Source organism: Terrapene carolina, unplaced genomic scaffold (genome assembly GCF_002925995.2).
Source record: "Terrapene carolina triunguis isolate 2854851 unplaced genomic scaffold, T_m_triunguis-2.0 Scaffold88, whole genome shotgun sequence".
NCBI classification, from domain to species: domain Eukaryota; kingdom Metazoa; phylum Chordata; order Testudines; family Emydidae; genus Terrapene; species Terrapene triunguis.
In genome coordinates, this window is record NW_020664439.1 from 48,924,642 (window position 1) to 48,942,434 (window position 17,793).

Here is a 17,793-nt window from a genome sequence, read left to right on the forward strand (position 1 = left end):
AGATGGGGTACGGGAATGGATAGATTCTTGGTTTGATCCACTCTGGCAATTCCCGTGTTCCTAAGTCTAGTTAGGTTTTAGATGTTTTCCCTAAAGATCACTTTCCTTTTATCCCTGAAGGAAACAATCCCTACATCCTTCTCCCACACGCATAGCATCTGCGCAAATATCACGCCTCTCTCTTCTGGCAAGAATTCAAACCACGCATTTTTATTCTTCTCCCCACCCCAGATGGTTGTGGGAGTGTTAGAGAGAGAGGGGAGGGGGGAAAAAAAAAACAATGTGTGAAAACAATAAAGGAGAGATTTAAAGGGGAAGCGTCAATGGAAATAAACTGCTGAGAACAGCTGGCTTCTTCCTAATTTGATCTTTTCAAAAATGAAGGCTTACAAGTGAGCCCCACTAGGTGATGCATTTCATTTATCATCTGGTTGCAGAGAAGGCTAATTTTCCTTACTGTAGTCGCTGTTTTCGTCCTTGGTCCCATCAATCGTACCATCTGGGTGCATCTGCAGGAAGTATTCCTGCTGGCTGAATAACCTTGTCACAATTCCTTTCAGCTGGGGTTCTACAAAGATAATAAGAAGTATTAAATACACAAAATATACCAGGAATGGCAAGAGATATCAATTGCTCAGCTACTGTAAATTCCTAAGTAAATAACCCAGTATTCTGGTAGATAAGTTCCCGTGGTTCCTTGAGTGTTGGATTGTAAAGCAGGCATATAAAACGGAGCTCAGGCGAAGGTCAATAGAAAATACACTGTTAGTATAGCACCGGGTTAAGAACTGAAGAAAATTCATTTAGAAGAGCTGCCTTATTGCAAGTCATGTACAGCCTCCTAAGCAAGTGTCAATGAAACCTTTAGACTGTTCCATCATGTATAAACCACAGGGGTTCCCAAACTGTGGGTCGGGACCCCGTTTTAATGGGGTCGCCAGGGCTGGCGTTAGACTTGCTGGGACCCAGGCCCAAAGCTGAAGCCCGAGCCTCACCACCTGGGGCCGAAGCCAAATCCCAAGGGCCTCAGCCCTGGGCAGCAGGGCTCAGGTTACATGCCCCCTGAAGCCCTGGGGCTTTGGCCCCCCTGCCTGGGGTGGTGGGGCTTGGGCTATGGGTCCCCCAACCCGGGGCAGCATGCTCGGGCTTCGGGCCCCACTCCTGGGGTCAGGTAGTAATTTTTGTTGTCAGAAGGCAGTCGCGGTGCAGTGAAGTTTGAGAACCGCTGACATACCACCTCTTTACCAGAAAAGCTGCTTTAGAAATAATGTAGGGAGTTATTAACATTATATTAATACTAAGATTATAAATTAATATGAATAAAAGCAAGTTACTAGTGACTTAAGAGGAAATAATCCAGTGCAGTATATCATGATGTAATCAGTTTCATGGCTTTGATGCACCGAGTGAGATTGTCTAAAAAGCCATTACATAACTCCGGTCAGGCTGTGTCAGTGTTTCCAACAGTTTACCACTGGGCTGTACAAATTTCCTTTGAGAATGAGACGAAGAGGCCAGGGACACTGCACGCCTTTTGCAGACAGAGTGCCCGTGGACATCTCCGGGAACTCTGAATGCAGGAGGAGAGCAGGAGCAGATCGTTAGTGTGAAAGGGCTCAGCTTAAAATCACTTTGCCAATTTAAGAAGAGAAAAGCATCATTTTATAGTTTGTGGCAGGAATGCAATTTTAGAACTGGTGAACGTGATCTTCTACGCCACTATGCTTAACAAAGTGACTTTGGAGTGTTAATTCTAAGCAGGGTTCCTTGGTATAATGCAGTTGCACCTCTGAGATAGAGGTAGGAAGAAGATGATCATTAAATAATTATACCATTGTGTTTAGAGTGTTTGCCAGAATGATGTCCCAAGACCACCAGTTACCCATTAAATCACGCTGCAAATGGAGACACCATTGTATTGTCACTGCAGTAAAATCAGAGATAAGTGCCCCTGATTCCTAGTCTCATTACAAATCTGACACACCTTCTGTCAAGCCTGGCTCAAGGTTCAACATTTATGAGCTTTCTGGCCAATCCCGGCCTAGTTTGCAGTCATCTTAGGCTGATTTATGGTTCTGAGTGGTAATGAGATAGGTCTTGCCAGTTTTGCATGTTTCCCCATCAGTTGAGTTTTAGCTGGAGTTTTTGGGTCCAGCCCGCTCCCCAAATTCACAGAAAACTGAAAAGAACTAAGCTGCCAACAAAAGTTGCCGAGTTTCTCACCACCCTAATAAAATTTGATAACCAGGGCGTTCCTGTCATTTCATATTCTGCGTGGGTTGCCTTTCCCCGCAGGGGCGTCGGTGCTTTCTGGTTTCCTCTGACATACGATGGCGGAGAAGAACCTCCACTTACACGGGGCATGTTCTATACAGGAGGGGAAATCCTGCCCTGCACATTGTTTGGGTTGGCGTTTCTCAATGAAACAGTGGGATTTTGATCAGCCTGGTTATGTCTCAGGTAGGCACCTGGCCCTTTGAACGCTTACACCTGAACTAAATCCTAAAGCCCTGAACGCTCAGACCTGCACACAACAAGCATAAGCCTGGTATTCTCCTAGGGAGATTCTCCCCACAACCCAGAATAGTTTGGGGGCTGGGGGACGTAGGGACACATTAGCATGTGATGAGAGCAGAGGGTGATCTCTGAGTCCCATACGGAGTCTCTCCCCTTCTGTTTGAAAGCTCTGGATTTCTTGCAGTTTGCTCATCATTACTCACACCTGCCTACCGCTGATTTAACAGCCCTGGGCACAGAAAGCGTCTGTCTGACTACAGAACAGGTGTAGCTCTGGCTAATGCAGGCTCCCCCACGTGGCCTGGCCCAGGCACCAGAAACATGATCTGGGGGAAGCAGCCCCAGCGGTGGAAGGCAGGCAGGCTGAATGGACTGTTTGTTGATTGACCTATCTACTGAGGACGCCAGCGGAGGAGGCAGGGAGAGTTAAGTAGACTGACATTTTTCACTGGGAGCCAGGATATGACCACCCACTTCTTTGGCACAGGTCATCAAACAGTCATCAGATGGTAACTGCACCCGTTACTAGCATCCAAGGAATGGATTGGCGCTGCTGGCCCAGAGGCAGCCCCTGCTTGTGTGAACCTGAATTTGGCCATATATTTTGGTGTCATTTCCTCTTACAGCAACAAAGATTGAACAGGTAATTGTATTGCAGCTTTCTCGAGTGCAGCGGTCCCTTACGCTGCAGTCATTTTCAGGAAAGACTGTTAGTTTGTGGGAAATATCTCAAAGGCAGCACATCGTCCAATTAAGGTGGGGGGAAATGTCTGAATAAATCAGAGCAAGAGAAAGCTCATGTGTCAGACACTAAAACAACGTTTGGGAGTTTAGTGAGAGGAAAGGATACCGAAAGATCCTTCAACTCTGGCCATGCTGGGGCTGCGATTAAAACCTGCACAATCAAACATAGGCTTAACATTGTAATTCTCTTATTTGTCCAAAACTCCTTCAACAATATCGCCCCAAGTGCCAAGCGCTAAAAGAAACATACAGTACTAAGAACAAAATCCAAGCACACACCATGCCTACTGAACTGAAACTGACTTTCCTCTCTCAGGTCTCTTCTTTTATACCCTGGCGCGGGGGTTCCCAGCTTTCCCTGCTCTTAAAAGGGACAGCGCCTTATAACACACTTCAGCACAAAATCCTTTCCTATCCCTGAGCGGCACAACTCTGCATGCCCTCCTGTTTTGCTTCCAGATCAGCTTTCCTGCTCTGTGAAAATGGAATGGGATTTATGTGGACAAAACATGCTCACCAGTGACTTGGCTTGCAGCACTCACGCTCTAGTGCGGCAAAGCAAATGTGTTTAAAAAGACAAGCTTTACCTCCCCTTATTTCACTGTATCGATGGAATAGATTTGAGAAACTCTCTGAAACTAACAACCGGATTCAGATCGGAGTGCAACAGGGAAGAAAGCCCATAAAGACAAGAACATGGATAGGGCAGCAGAGACTTCGCAATGTTCTCATTAAAAGGCAGGGCACAGCTTTGTGGAGCGACTGTTTGAAACACTTTGAAATGGCAAATGCTGAAGTGATAACCCTTAATGACCAAGCCAGGTGCTCTAATACGGAGAGTAAACAGAAGGCACAGGGCCCACCTGCCTCCAGACACACCATTATTAAGTATATGTATTACAGTAGCACCCACAACAACTGGAGCCCCATTGTGCTAGGCGCTGTACACACACATAGAGAGAGTCCCACTCCGAAAAGCTCACACTCAAACTAGTCAAGAGACACAAAGGGCAGGAGGAAAAACAGGATCGCAGAGAGGGGAAGGGACCTTCCCAAGGTCCCCCAACAAGTCAGGAACAGAACCCAGGTCGCCTCATTCCCAGCCCAGCCCTCTACCCACTAGACCACACCGACATGTTTGGTTTACAGAGCTCTGGGGTCCCTCATTAGATAAGAGATTTCACCTACATCGGCATCGAGAACATTGCAGTCTGTCAATGCTACGGGTCTCGTTTAACCCCACCCCTCACCCACTGCCTCGTGGTGCTCACCAGCTTGTCTGCTGGTTCTCAGAGCCCCATGATCAGGTGACTGCCCTGTACAGCTGTCAGTTTCCTAGTCTATATTTCGGGTCCCCTGCCCTCCTTGTGTGCATGGGAATCCCAGAGAAGGCAATGGGATTTCTGTGCAGTGAGCGAAGGGAGACTCTGGCCCGTATGCTATCAGTACTGTAGGGCTGCTACGCTTTAGGGCACCAAAACTAAGGGCCATATTTTGGCTGCTCTTCTAGAGATGCACACGGCTCAGCACCCTCCTCCCCCTCCCCACACACACACACACACCTTGCACTCCTCTCCAGCTGCTGGCCAGAATCCTTCACTTCATGTGCCCACGAGACCCCAAAACAGAAAGAGACAAAGCAGGCTGCTCTCTAAAAGCAGAGGTGCAAGAGCACATCAGTGCTGGCGGAGAACCCCAAAGGGATCGTCTGTAGTGCCCCGTGCCCTCCACCATAGCCATAGCCAACAAAGCCTTGGTCCGTCTAACCCATCCACCAGTGGGGAAGAGAGTAAGAACTCTGACCAGTAACACTGGGGCAAACACTTCCTCTTATGGAAAATGCCACTGGAGCTCTGATTTGTACATATTGGATTTCTCTATTAATCGAGGTTGAATACAGAATCTACCCCAACGGTGGGCACTGTACAAACTAGAAAACATAAGGAAGATAACTGTGTTTAATACAAAGAGAAGGACGCTCAACCAGGCTGTATAACGACACCCAGATGACGATAGCAAATCACAGCCCACAGCCATCAGTACAAGACCAGCTCATACACAAGAGAATAACTCCGGGGACAAGGAACACCACTCCACTGCCAATGTCCCCAAACCAGCTCAGCCCAGTTCTCCCAGAACAACAGATGCCCCTTGATGTGTGCCCTTAAGGTTAACTAATCTGAGCCCTGCGGGACCATGCTGGGGAACTGAGCTCCCATCACAGAGGACACGGTGCCAGGAACCCCACTCCCTGCCAGCTCAAACAGCTTCTCTCATCACAACTCCGTGCTACTGCCTTGGGGGAAAGAGGTGAATCAGGCTCCAGATCACTTAGTGGTCCAATATCCAGGCAGAGGTGATAGGAGGTTATAGGAGGCGCCCAACCCCCACTCCTACAGTAAACTGCATGGAAGTCAGTTTCTAGCTCAGGAAGATGAAGAGTTAAGTCGCCCTTTCTGGGATTTGAACCATTGGTCCCAAAGAGTCTTGGTGATTCATACGTGATGCTGACATCACTAAGTAGCTCATCTGGCTGGTGCAGAACTGCTGCTAAATTCTGCCCCGAAGGTGTCTGCATTTCAGTGGTGGGTGAAGCGATCTCTGTCCTGAGCATTATGCTCGTAGCGCACACACTCTGAGAAAGTAGATAGAACATATAAATATTCCTGCTGGAAGATTGCAGCGTAACACTACTCACTCCTTAGAATTCAGAGCAACAATACACCAGAACCCAAACCAGAAAGAGACAAAGCAGGCTGCTCTCTAAAAGCAGAGGCTTGACTCACCCTACCTTACTTTAAGCTGGCTTTTTCCCCCCAGCTCCTCCCCCACCCACATACACACTCTTAAAGTGATACCTTGCAATTCCAACAGTGTCCTCAATACACCCACCTGGATAGTGTACTCTATATGTGTTGCGTCTTGGACTATGAAACTGTTAAGCCTTTGTTTTCTGTGCACTAAAAACTTTAAATACCTAAAGACTCTGCTGCCTGCATGGACAGCCAGCCGTCGTGTACAGCAAGGTGCAGACTGTTAGAGAGGAGAGAGACACTGTGTGTGCTCTCAAAGGAGACTGAGTTCTGGTCTAGAAAAAGAGCAAAGAAGCAAGAACAAAAGTACTCTGGCTGAAAGTCTGTGTCTGAACTCAGTGGAGGGGAAAATGTAGCAATATTATCAGAGATTCCAAATGCAGGATTTCAAACCGGCCTTTCCTGAAACCCGCTGCTCAGCAAAGAACATTCATCCAGCAAAGGGGAGCATTTCCACTGCTCGTCGGCACTGGGAGGACGCTGAATATCCTTTGTGTCCATGAAACAGCTTTGCCGAGGATGTGACGGCAAGCACTCCGAGACCTGTATTACATCTCAGGAGCACAACTCGGCAAAATGTTTTTTAAACATTTGTTTGTGGCAATTAAACATTTTAGCCTGGAACTTACACATTCCATTATTCTCATTTTCCTCCATTCAGGCTGCAGCTGTCAGAAGGGGCACTTGATTTATGACTCACCCAGGCAGCTCCCAGCTCCTTAACACACCAAAACTACCATTCAAGTCAGAGCGTAAACGGCTTCTAATTTACTTAAATTAACTGCAACTTTAAAGTGCCATCACAGAAATCGTTTTCACCCTCCCCTCCCCTAAAAAGTGACGATTCCAGCACACTTGTTAAAACGAAACAACAGCCACGCACCAGGAAAAGAGCGGGTGTCAAACCACAGCGTTAGTGAGCGTTTATATTAGCGTATCAAGAAAATCCGTCAGTGCCGCCAATGCAGATTGCTATGGTGACAGGCGTCAGCACCGAATCCTGGGAGAGATGGGAAAGCGAGAGAAGATAATTGTTCTCTCCCACTCCAGGAACTGCTGGGTTCAGCAGTGAGTCGAGATTAACGGTGTGGTAAGTGGTTAGTTTCAATCAATGTATCAGCATCACTGGAGCCACAGCACAACTTACCGGCAAGCTTTACCGAACCCACAAAAACTGGGGACTTCTACAGCGGAACCAGGAGCTGTGCTAGTATGCAGGGGTCCCTGGCTTGCAGCTTGTGCAGCCGTTCGCACCTGTGCGAGGTGCTACCAACTCAAAAGGGGAGCAGTCAGCACCTACTTTGCCCTGGTGTGAGTGACCGCACAATAGGCGGAGCTTCCTTGACACCAGGCAGAGACGTTGCACCTCACAACACTTTCACTGTGAGGTTGAGGTATCAAATCCTTCTCCCAGCAAATAGGGCTTGACGCTGCAAGGCGCTGAGTGCTCTCAACCCCCACTGCAGTCAGTGAGGGCGGAGAACCCTCCCGGTGGGGGTGAGGAGAGGAAAACAAAACTGTGCTGAGTAGAAGCAATCCTTGAGAAAGGGGCCCCCGCCTGGAAGGACCCTGCAGCAGGTGGCGACGTGACCTGTCAGTCTATAGCCTGTACCGGGAGGGTGAGGGGAACACGTGTCCAGGTACATCTGCAGCACACATGCCCCCTGCATTGCAGGGACCAACTCTTGGGAGTGGCCTCCAGCAATTCTAACACTGGTGCTGCAACAGCTTTCGCAAGCACACGCCTCCCACGCACATCTGGCCCCTGCAAAGAGTGGCGGCGTGGTCGGGGTGCAAGTTCGCAGGTGCACAGCTGGCAGGCGGGTGGGAGAGCAAGGGGGCACCTGGCCCTGTCTAATCAGGGGGGCAGAGAAAACGAGGGTGCCTGTGATGATGGTGTAGGGACACACGCAGGCACTCCCTAATAACACAGCAGTCCTAAACTGACCCATAAACCTGCCTCCGAAGTCATCACGTGCCCCCTGGATATGCGATAGCTCTGCAATTTATCACCACTGTGTGTGGGGGATGGACAAAGAGCTGTAAGTGAGCAAAACAGAATCTCGAGGCGTGTAATGTTCGACATCAGACCGCTGAACTCAGCCGCCGTGAAACTCTCCTTTCTCTGTTGAATTAAAGGCCCAGCTCACTGCAGCTCTTAGCAATAACAGGGCTACTGTCACCCTCCAATTACAGAGCATTTATTCCGAGAAGAACATGACTCCAGTGTAATAGGGCTCCACCGCACACATGCATTTACCCACTTTGGCTGCAAATCTCAATTCAACCCTACTATAGACAAGTGCCGCCACAATAATTAAACAAAACAAGAGCCGGAGTTCGCAGGACCAGCCTCTGCTTTACTGAGCAAGGGGACACGCTTCAGAAAGCCGCAGCGCGCTTTCCCTGACACAGGCGGGCCGTGGGCTCGGTGCACCTAAAGGACATCTCCGGGCAATCTCATTCCATTACTGGCAGGGAGTCACTCGAGCACACGGGTACCTTACAGGGCAAAGAACATCCCAGGGAACTTTTATATTCCATGCTGATGCCTATGAGGAAAAATATTAACACTCCTTGGCCCACAGAGCAGCGGTCTTCCTGCACTGCCATACAGGGGACAGGACTCACAAGACATTGTGCTATGCTGCCTGACTCCTACAGCGTTTATTCCCTTCGGGGCAGGTCTATCCCCAGCAGGAAGTGGGGAGGTTGTGCCGTGCTGGAGGTTTGCCCCACAGCCCACATGCAGCCCCTGTGCAATGAGGAGTTTAGCTCTGCGGCGGCATGCATGAGACAGGAAGGGGTGCTGCTGGGACACGCTGAAGGACGGGTGGGGCCAGGGAATCCGTGGCTTTGTGAATCCTCTGGAACACGTCAGCCATTGGGGAGCAGCCGCTCTGCAGACTGGGGAGAGGGCTCCTCCCCCCAACCTCCACCCTATAACTGGGCCCAAGTCTCACCCACTTTGCACATAAGGTACAAGGCAGGGGAGAAGCAGGCCCAGCGGCTCAGGCCAGTTGCTAAAGGACAGGGGTCCATGGAACCAAGCCAGCCTGCTAACCAACTGTGACACAGAGGCCCATTGGTGGCTCACTACTCTATGTCAGCAGCGGTTGTCAGGCCTGACACAGTCGCTACACCTCACACACACTGTTGTCCTGATCTGTATCTAAACGGTGTCATATACGCTATCATTGGCAAGCTAACAGCTCATCATTAGCACAGGGTGCGTACAAAGAGGTATGGATATCTGCTGGAATTATGTCCTTTAAAAGTGTTTGGCAAGCAACGCGTAAGCCCAGTCTGTCTTAGACAAAGGAATGTGTATTTGTTTGTCTGACTAGCTGGATCGTCAGGCAGCAGCAATGAAGGTACATTTACATAAAAGATAAACAAAGCCATCAGCCTAGCAAGTGAGGGAGATAGCCTCTTGCAGGGGTCTGAACCACAAATGATAAGCAACTGACTCAACTGATTGTATACAATGTGACTATTATAAAAGTGCATCGAGTAAGGTCTTTTTTGAAAGCTAATGACACACTGTAGATTACTATCATTGTATAATGTAAGAATTTACACTATAGGAGAAATTATGGATACTCGCTGATATTATGCTTTAAAGTCGGTGACCAAACAAAGAGAGAAATGGGTTTCCTCCCAGACAGGAGAGAAGGCAGCTCTCTACCTGTCTCCAGTGAAATTAAGCAAGGTATGACCAAAACCAATGGAAGCCCCATTTACATACGGGGGATGGGAAGTCCACAGGCAGGGAAGAACAGCGTGAGGTCCTCCTGAGCCTGGGGACAAAACAGTGAGTTTGGGACGATTCGGAGAGAGAAGAAGCCATCTTGGCATTCATCACTGGACAGACACAAGGGGACAGAGCTTTTGCGAACTGAGAAAGATGGGTCTTTCAACCAGGGGGGGTTGAAGTTTCTGGGAACTGATCATTAATATGTTCTTGGAATGTATGTACAGGGTGCATACAAAGAGTTATTGATATGTGCTGGAATTATGTCCTTAAAAAGTGCAAGGTCCTGACTGAAAGTCCGCCATGGCTGGAAAGAAAAAGATTGGTAAGAAATCTACCTAGAACCAAGGTGGTAGCTTGTTGAGTTATGTCTTAGCTACTAGGAAGCGTACTTTACTTTTATTTGCTGGTAACCATTGTGTCTTTATCCCTTGTACTTGCACTCACTTAAAACCTATCGCTTTTTGATGAAATAATCTCGGTTCATTACAAATCAACCCAGTGCTGTGTTTGCCCTGAAGTGATTGTTAATGCCGGTTAAAGCAACATGCGGCTGGGTTTTTGTCTCTGTAAAGGAGCAACGGACCTTTTTACTCCGCTGAACATTCCAGGGGAGGGCAGGACAGTTCCGGCAGAAAATTTGGGGGAAATTCAGGCCTGGGGGTGTGCTGGGGTCACTTGGCCGGTGGTAACCGAGGCTGGTGGAGACCAGAGTGTGGTTGTGATCTAACAAGCAGGCTGCTGGGGTCAGAACTGCTGAATACAGACACTCAGTGCAGGCTTGGACGCTGGCTGGGAGCATCCAGACAGGGAGCAACAACAGCAGAGCATTTTAAAGGTTACAGGACAAGCGGTGACCCAGCCCCTGACTGGTCCGGGCTGCACCCAAAACATGACACTGACATTCACTCCCTCCACACGGAGGCTGAGGAATGCATGAGCATTCAGACTGAGCGTGTCTCTCCCCCCCCCCAAAGGCACATCAAGGGGAAAGCCCTGGGGCCGTGGAAGAGAGTTTACGCTGCCTTTTGGCAGGGTCAGAGGCGGACCGAGGGCCTAACTCTGCTGTCAGTTACATCGGCGTGACAGGGCTGATTTCAGTTTGGCCACCCTCGAATATGGCTCAAGTCTCTGGCACGTTTCATCAGCACTACAACTTTTCACTGCACTTTAAAGTGCAGGCTGCTCCACCCACTCGAGCGTGCCTCATCCCCGGGGCAGAAACCAAGCCCGATACTCACTGAGAGCAGCCAGGACACAGGCATGAGCCAGCAGGGCTGGGTCAGCGCTTAGAATTCATGGCAAAGAGAGTCAAAACAGACCTGACTTCTGGGAGAGGTTAATGAAAGAGCCAGGAGAAATTCCAGCAGAAGCTTCGCAGTCTATCAGAACATTAACTTCCCGGCAGAGCAGAGGCAATGCCTTGGCTACTGACGTGGGAAGGTAGCACACACCCCATAAATGTGGGGAACAGGTGGCTGCGTGCTCTACAAACACTCTTTCTTTCAAGGATTACTCTGCAGCTATTCCTGACCCACTGAGCAATGTGGCCGAATCTCAGCCCATACACCAAGATGGAAACAAACGACAGCGTAGGTCTTAGGGATGGGTCCACCCCCCAGACCGCACTTCCCGCGGGTAGGAGTGGGACACCACAAACTGAACAAGAACAAAGCTGCTTTCGCGGGCTGTTCACCAGGCCACGTTCGTCCCGACTGCAATTTCAGTGGGTTTACACTCTCCGTCTCGGGACTTCTCCGGCCCTCCCCACCCCAGCACTGAGCCCCCATCCCACGGAGTGTAAAGGAAGGATGAAACGAGAGTGGCAAAATCTATCAATCTATTCCTCTTACAGCAGCGCCTAGAGAGGCCCCGCACTGGGATCTGGACCCTGCCGTGCCAGGTGCTGTACACATGTCTAGCAAGAAGGCAGGCCCTGCGCCAAAGAGCTCCCCCCAGGGCCAGACCAAGCCTTGGGCTAAGACCTGGCTACGGGACGGCCCGTAGCTGTGCTAGCCTAGGAAGAGAGCCGGGAAGGAATTATGACTCAGGCAGTCAGGATTCCTTCGCCCGACCCCTCTTGCTCTGGTGGTGAAATTTCAGGATGTGGCTCTCTTTGCGCCTGGCTGGTTGAGGGAGGAGCTAGGGATCTGTCCTCTCCCCACCCCCCCACTTCCAGCCACTGACCCCATGCATGTCACGAGGGAACGGCTTTGCTGCCCTAACGCAGCCTGGGTACACCCGTGTCTTGACGAGCTGGGTGGCAGGTTGACTCCTCCTGGGAGATCAGTGACTTCACAACCCTTCCGAGCTCCATGTTGGGAGGGATTCAAGCCATGCCTCCCCCACTTGGACCCCTCACCTCTCACTTCCACTGTTGGCCGCCTCGAGAATGCCGGAGCACACACGGCAATGACAGATAATCCAAGCCACTCCCCACCTTGCCATGCTGGGAGTTGTGCTGCTCCCAGACTCAAAGTCTCTCCACTTCCCTCAGCAGTTCTGCAAGCCTGAAATACTGCAGAAGCCACCAGTATGCACGCAAACGAATAAAATCCAACTCCGCTGAACTGGCCACATCAGCCTTCTGCTGCGGGGAAATGAAATCATTCAAACACAAAACAGCCGGAGAGAGCGAGACAAGCTAGGGAGGTACTATCTTGTAAACGTCTACCTTCCACCAACAGAACCTGGTCCAATAAAAGGTTTTACCTTGCCCACCTTGCCTCTCTAATATCCAGGGACCAACATGGCTACAACAACACGGAAAATAATACAAAAGAGAACCGAGCGGAGCCCATCAGAAAACATGGAAGTCCTCCAGTAATTCATGAGGTAAGTGACAAACGATGCACTCAGAACCACAACCATCATTCATATCTCCCGATGATTCCTTGCCACCCTTAGGAACCTAAGGAATATAGGAACCTAAATGTATTGGAAGGAAATAGAGGGCAAAACTTAGGTGCCACATTTCTTTTGTAAGCTCTAAACTAAATAAGATGGTAACGTGTCTTCTCCCTATAGCATTTTTCCATCTGTGTTTCTCAAAACACTTTGATGAAGGTGAGTAAGACGTGTTATCCCTATTTCACGAATGGGGAAACTGAGGCACCGAAGGATTACGGCCTATCTTTTAAATCATGCTTTTGTCTCTGGGTTGAACCACCTAGCTTGAAATACGGGGGGGGGGGGGGGGGGTGAGCAGCCCCGCCTCCTACAGCTGCAGCAAATTGGGAACAGAGCCCTGACTATTAATCTCCCCGCAGGGCCGCACTGCCCCCCACTAGAGAGCGGGGCAGATACAGCTCACTGACTGGGGATCTATGATAAGGATGAGGGAATCAGTCCACCCTGTGCTAAAAACGATCTGAATCGAGAACAAAACCTGTACCTAGGAACAAAACTCGGACACTAAACCAGATAAAATCTGAGATCCAGGAAACTCTGAAGCTGGGGTGGGGCAAATCATTCTTTCCTACCATTTAAACCCATTTCCCCTCCTAACAATAAAACAAATTATTGCATTTGATAAATACAATTTACTCAGAAGAAATAACCGCAACATTTTTAAAGCATTTATTTGCACCGATCACTGTATTTTGAAGACGATGGAAGCGGAGAGGGTGGGCTCAGGAATTAAGGAAATGAAGTAAAACGAATGCAGAGTGACCTTTTTAATAACTGTGCTTGCGGTTTCACCAAACGGGGCCTATCTTTAAAAGAACAAAACCAAAATAAAAGAGCAATCCGTGCACTGGTGTTTATAGCACCATGGCTTGCTAGCCCTTCTACCCATCTCCACAGAGAATCCTCATCAGACGATGGATGTGAATGTCAAAAGATCAAGAATTGTTTTCATCAATGCATTTCTGAAATAGGGTGTCCTAACTCAGTGGCTCTGAACCTTTCCAGACTACTGTACCCCTTTCAGGAGTCTGATTCATCTGTACCCCCAAGTTTCACCTCACTTGAAAATGGCTTGCTTGCAAAATCAGACATAAAAATACACAAGTGTCACGACACACTAGTACTGACAAATGGCTTGCTTTCTCATGTTGATCCTATAATTATAAAATAAATCAGTTGGAATATAAATATTGCACTTACATTTCAGTGTGTAATATACAGAGCAGCATAAACAAGTCACTGTCTGTATGAAATTTTAGTTTGTACTGACTTTGCTAGTGATTTTTATGTAGTCTGTTGTAAAACTAGGCAAATATCTAGATGAGTTGATGTAGCCCCTGGAAGAGCTCTGCGTACCTCCAGGGGTACACGTACGCCTGGTTGAGAGCCACTGGCCTCACTGACTAAGGCCCTGATCCTGCAGTATAAGGAGCAGCCTGTGCTGATTCGGCTGCAGGATTGGGTCTCTTAGACTTTAAGGCCAGAAGGGATCATGATCGTCTAGTCTGACTTCCTGCCCATTGCAGGCCACGGAACCTCACCCACCCACTCCTGTAATAGACCCCTAACCTCTGGCTGAGTTACTGAAGTCCTCAAATCATGCTTTAAAGACTTCTAGTTACAGAGAATCCACCCTTTAGACTAGTTTAAACCTGCAAGTGACACGTCCCCATGCTGCAGAGGAAGGCGAACCCGCCCCCCACCCCCTAGGGTCTCTGTCAATCTAACTCGGGGGAATATTCCCTCCTGATCCCAAATCTGGCGATCAGTTAGACCCTGAGCACGTGGGCAAAACCCACCAGCCAGACACCTGGGAAAGAATTCTCAGTAGTAACTCAGAGCCCGCCCCAGCTTAGCTAGTGCTCCATAATTCACACACACCTACCCACGACTCTCCCTGCTCCAACAGCTCTGCCAGTGCCAGGAGAGCGGTGGGCACCAGCGGGCAGGGCTTGTTCCACCATCAATCCTTTGACGACAGGGAGTTCTGTCGCCTTTGGCTAATTTCAATCTGTTTTTACAATTTTCTGGGCAAAAAAAAAAAAAAAATGGAGTGGCCGTTTGCAGCTTGGTTTTGGTCTCACTAATCCCATATTACTTGACCTTTTGCAAACAGTTGCACTTTGGGAGGTGACGAGAATGTATTTTGATGGCAGCCCCGATACCGTGGAAGGGAACTGCTCAGCAAAGAAGCTATTTGTGCTTCGGGCAGGGGAGGGCATTGCAAAGTATGTTAGTCTAGATAAACAGAACTAGCGTGAGCAGGTTCTATTAACCCCAGGACCTGGCTTTTCCCCCCTTTCATTTCAAACCGAGGTACTTACATATTTTACGCCTGACTCGGTTGGAAGGCATCAGCTTTTTCTAGTTACCATGACCACCGTTTGCACCCTCTAGGTTTCAGCTTTCCGCTGGGAAATGGGGGGGTGTTAGCATGCGTTGATATCGCATCTTTCTGTATATTTCACCAGCCACTCACAGGCGGTCACCTCTAGGGTAAAACACAGCATCTGTTTAACAGAGCACAGCAGTGCTACCAGCCACTCAGGACAGGAAGTGGAGAATGAGACATATCCCATTGAAACTACCCGTGGATCTAGTTTGGGTAGGCAGCAGTGTTATAATGATCTTCCTTTTGCCCGGGCTTCCATGCTTCCAAGCACTGGGTCTTTACTGCCCACAAGCGATCCGGACTGTGACTTTAAAACTCATCTTGAACTCCACCTCGCAGAGCTCTCTAGCTGTGTGGGTGGAGAGTCGATTCAGTACGGACTCAGCAGAACGAGCTCCTCTAAATCACCAGCTGCATTGCCTGCAGCGCCCACACGATATGCCATCCAAGCACAAATCCTGACCCAACCCAGGAGAACTCCAGGTGCAGCAAACCCACATGGTGCGCAGACCAGAGACAGTCAGATCACCCCACCACTGGAGCTGGGACTAGATCCCTTGTCATTATTATTTGGCCTGTACCATCTACGCTAAAGAGAACTCCTTTAACAGAAGTAGCAGTGTGGATACTTAGCGCTTGTGTGGCCTTTTCACTCAAGGATCTCAAAGGTGGCTAAGAATCCACATCCACGGTCCCACAAGGGACCTCGAGAGGTCATCTAGTCCAGTCCTCTTGACTCAGGCAGGACTAAGTATTATCTAGACCATCCCTGACAGGTGTTTCATAGAATCATAGAAGATCAGGGTTGGAAGGGACCTCAGGAGGTATCTAGTCCAACCCCCTGCTCAAAGCAGGACCAATCCCCAGACAGATTTTTACCCCAGTTCCCTAAATGGTCCCCTCAAGGATTGAACTCACAATGCTGGGTTTAGCAGGCCAATGCTCAAACCACTGAGCTATCCCTCCCCCCTGCTCTTAAAAATCTCCAATGATGGAGATTCCATCACCTCCCTTGGCAATTTATTCCAGTGCTTAACCATCCTGACAGTTAAGAAGTTTTTCCTAATGTCCAACCTAAACCTCCCTTGCTGCAATTTAAGCCCATTGCTTCTTGTCCTGTCCTCAGAGGTTAAGAACAACAATTTTTCTCCCTCCTCCTGGTAACAACTTTTTATGTACTTGAAAACTGTTACCATGTCCCCTCTCAGTCTTCTCTTCTCCACACTAAACAAACCCAATTTTTTCAATCTTTCTTCATAGGTCAGGTTTTCTAGACCTTTACTCATTTTTGTTGCTCTTCTCTGGACTTTCTCCAATTTGTCCAGATCTTTCCTGAAATGTGGCACCCAGAACTGGACACAATACTCCAGTTGAGGCCTAATCAGTGCTGAGTAGAGTGGAAGAATTACTTCTCTTGTCTTGCTTACTACACTCCTGCTAATACATCCCAGAATGATGTTTGCTTTTTTTGCAACAGTGTTACACTGTTGACTCATATTTAGTTTGTGGTCCACTATGACCCTCAGATCACTTTCCGCAGTACTCCCTCCTAGGCAGTCATTTCCCATTTTGTGTGTGTGCAACTGATTGTTCCTTCCTAACTGGAGTACTTTGCATTTGTCCTTATTGAATTTCATCCTATTTACTTCAGTCATTTCTCCAGTTTGTCCAGATCATTTTGAATTTTAATCCTATCCTCCAAAGCACTTGCAACTCCTCCCAGCTTAGTATCATCCGCAAACTTTATAAGTGTACTCTCTATTCCATTATCTAAATCATTGATGAAGGTATTGAACAGAACCGGACCCAGAACCGATCCCTGCGGGATCCCACTCGTTATGCCTTTCCAGCATGATTGTGAACCACTGATAACTACTCTCTTTTGTTTTCTAGCCAGTATGAGAAAAGACAGAGGATTAATTTTTCAAAAGTGTGCAAAGCAGCCCACCTCCCAAGCACCCCTTCATAGCCAGGGATGGCTCTGCAGCACCCTGCCTCAGTTTCCCTTCCTCCTGGGCACCTCAATAAACTTCACGCATAGGCTACTCTCTATGCAAAGACCCCTCCCTTAGGGACTGGGTTTATTAATATCACAGTTGCAAACAGAACTCAAAACTCCAAAGATAAAGTCTACTCAAGTCCTTGCTTTTAGCAGGCCATTCCCAGCCCTATGGCTGGCTGGAGTCTTGTTCCCCTAGTGTCTCAAACTCTTCAAAGGAGCCTCTGACAGCTCCGCCCTGCCACAACTTCCTCTTTGGCTCCTTATAGACACCAGCTGCCCTCTATCAGGCTAAAGGCTGCTAATGAGGCACAGATGGGCTGGTCCAGTTGTTCCCTCTGAAAGGGCACAGTCCACTTTGTGACACGGGGATTCTTTGGGGGCTTGGGAAGGAGGGCCAATAACAGTGGGAAAGGTAAGTCCAAGCACTGGGGTTTGTATTTGGTTCTGAACATGGGGAGGTCCAGGATCACACCTGCCTCTTGCAGCAGTGAGACTCTCCCAGTCTCGACCCCGCTCCTGTGACTGCGCTGTCTGCTGCTACGAAGTCCTGGTGGAAGAAGACATCTCTCTGGCAGCGAGAGCCAATCCCATACACAGCTTTAGGTATCAACGGCATTCACTCAGGAGCTGTGGTAGTGGACAACTGGGGTGATGTGTTCAC

The 17,793-nt window shown here is 48.8% G+C and overlaps 1 protein-coding gene across 2 annotated transcripts in view; it reads right to left on the reverse strand.

Moving 5' to 3' along the window:
* Positions 1-17,793, reverse strand: part of FGF12 (fibroblast growth factor 12) — a 283,489-nt gene that overhangs the window by 88,951 nt on the left and 176,745 nt on the right. For both annotated transcript variants that reach the window (XM_026650165.1, XM_024212029.2), the window contains one exon: positions 458-568. In XM_026650165.1, the coding sequence (XP_026505950.1) occupies positions 458-568 (111 nt within the window). The remainder of the gene's footprint in view (positions 1-457; positions 569-17,793) is intronic.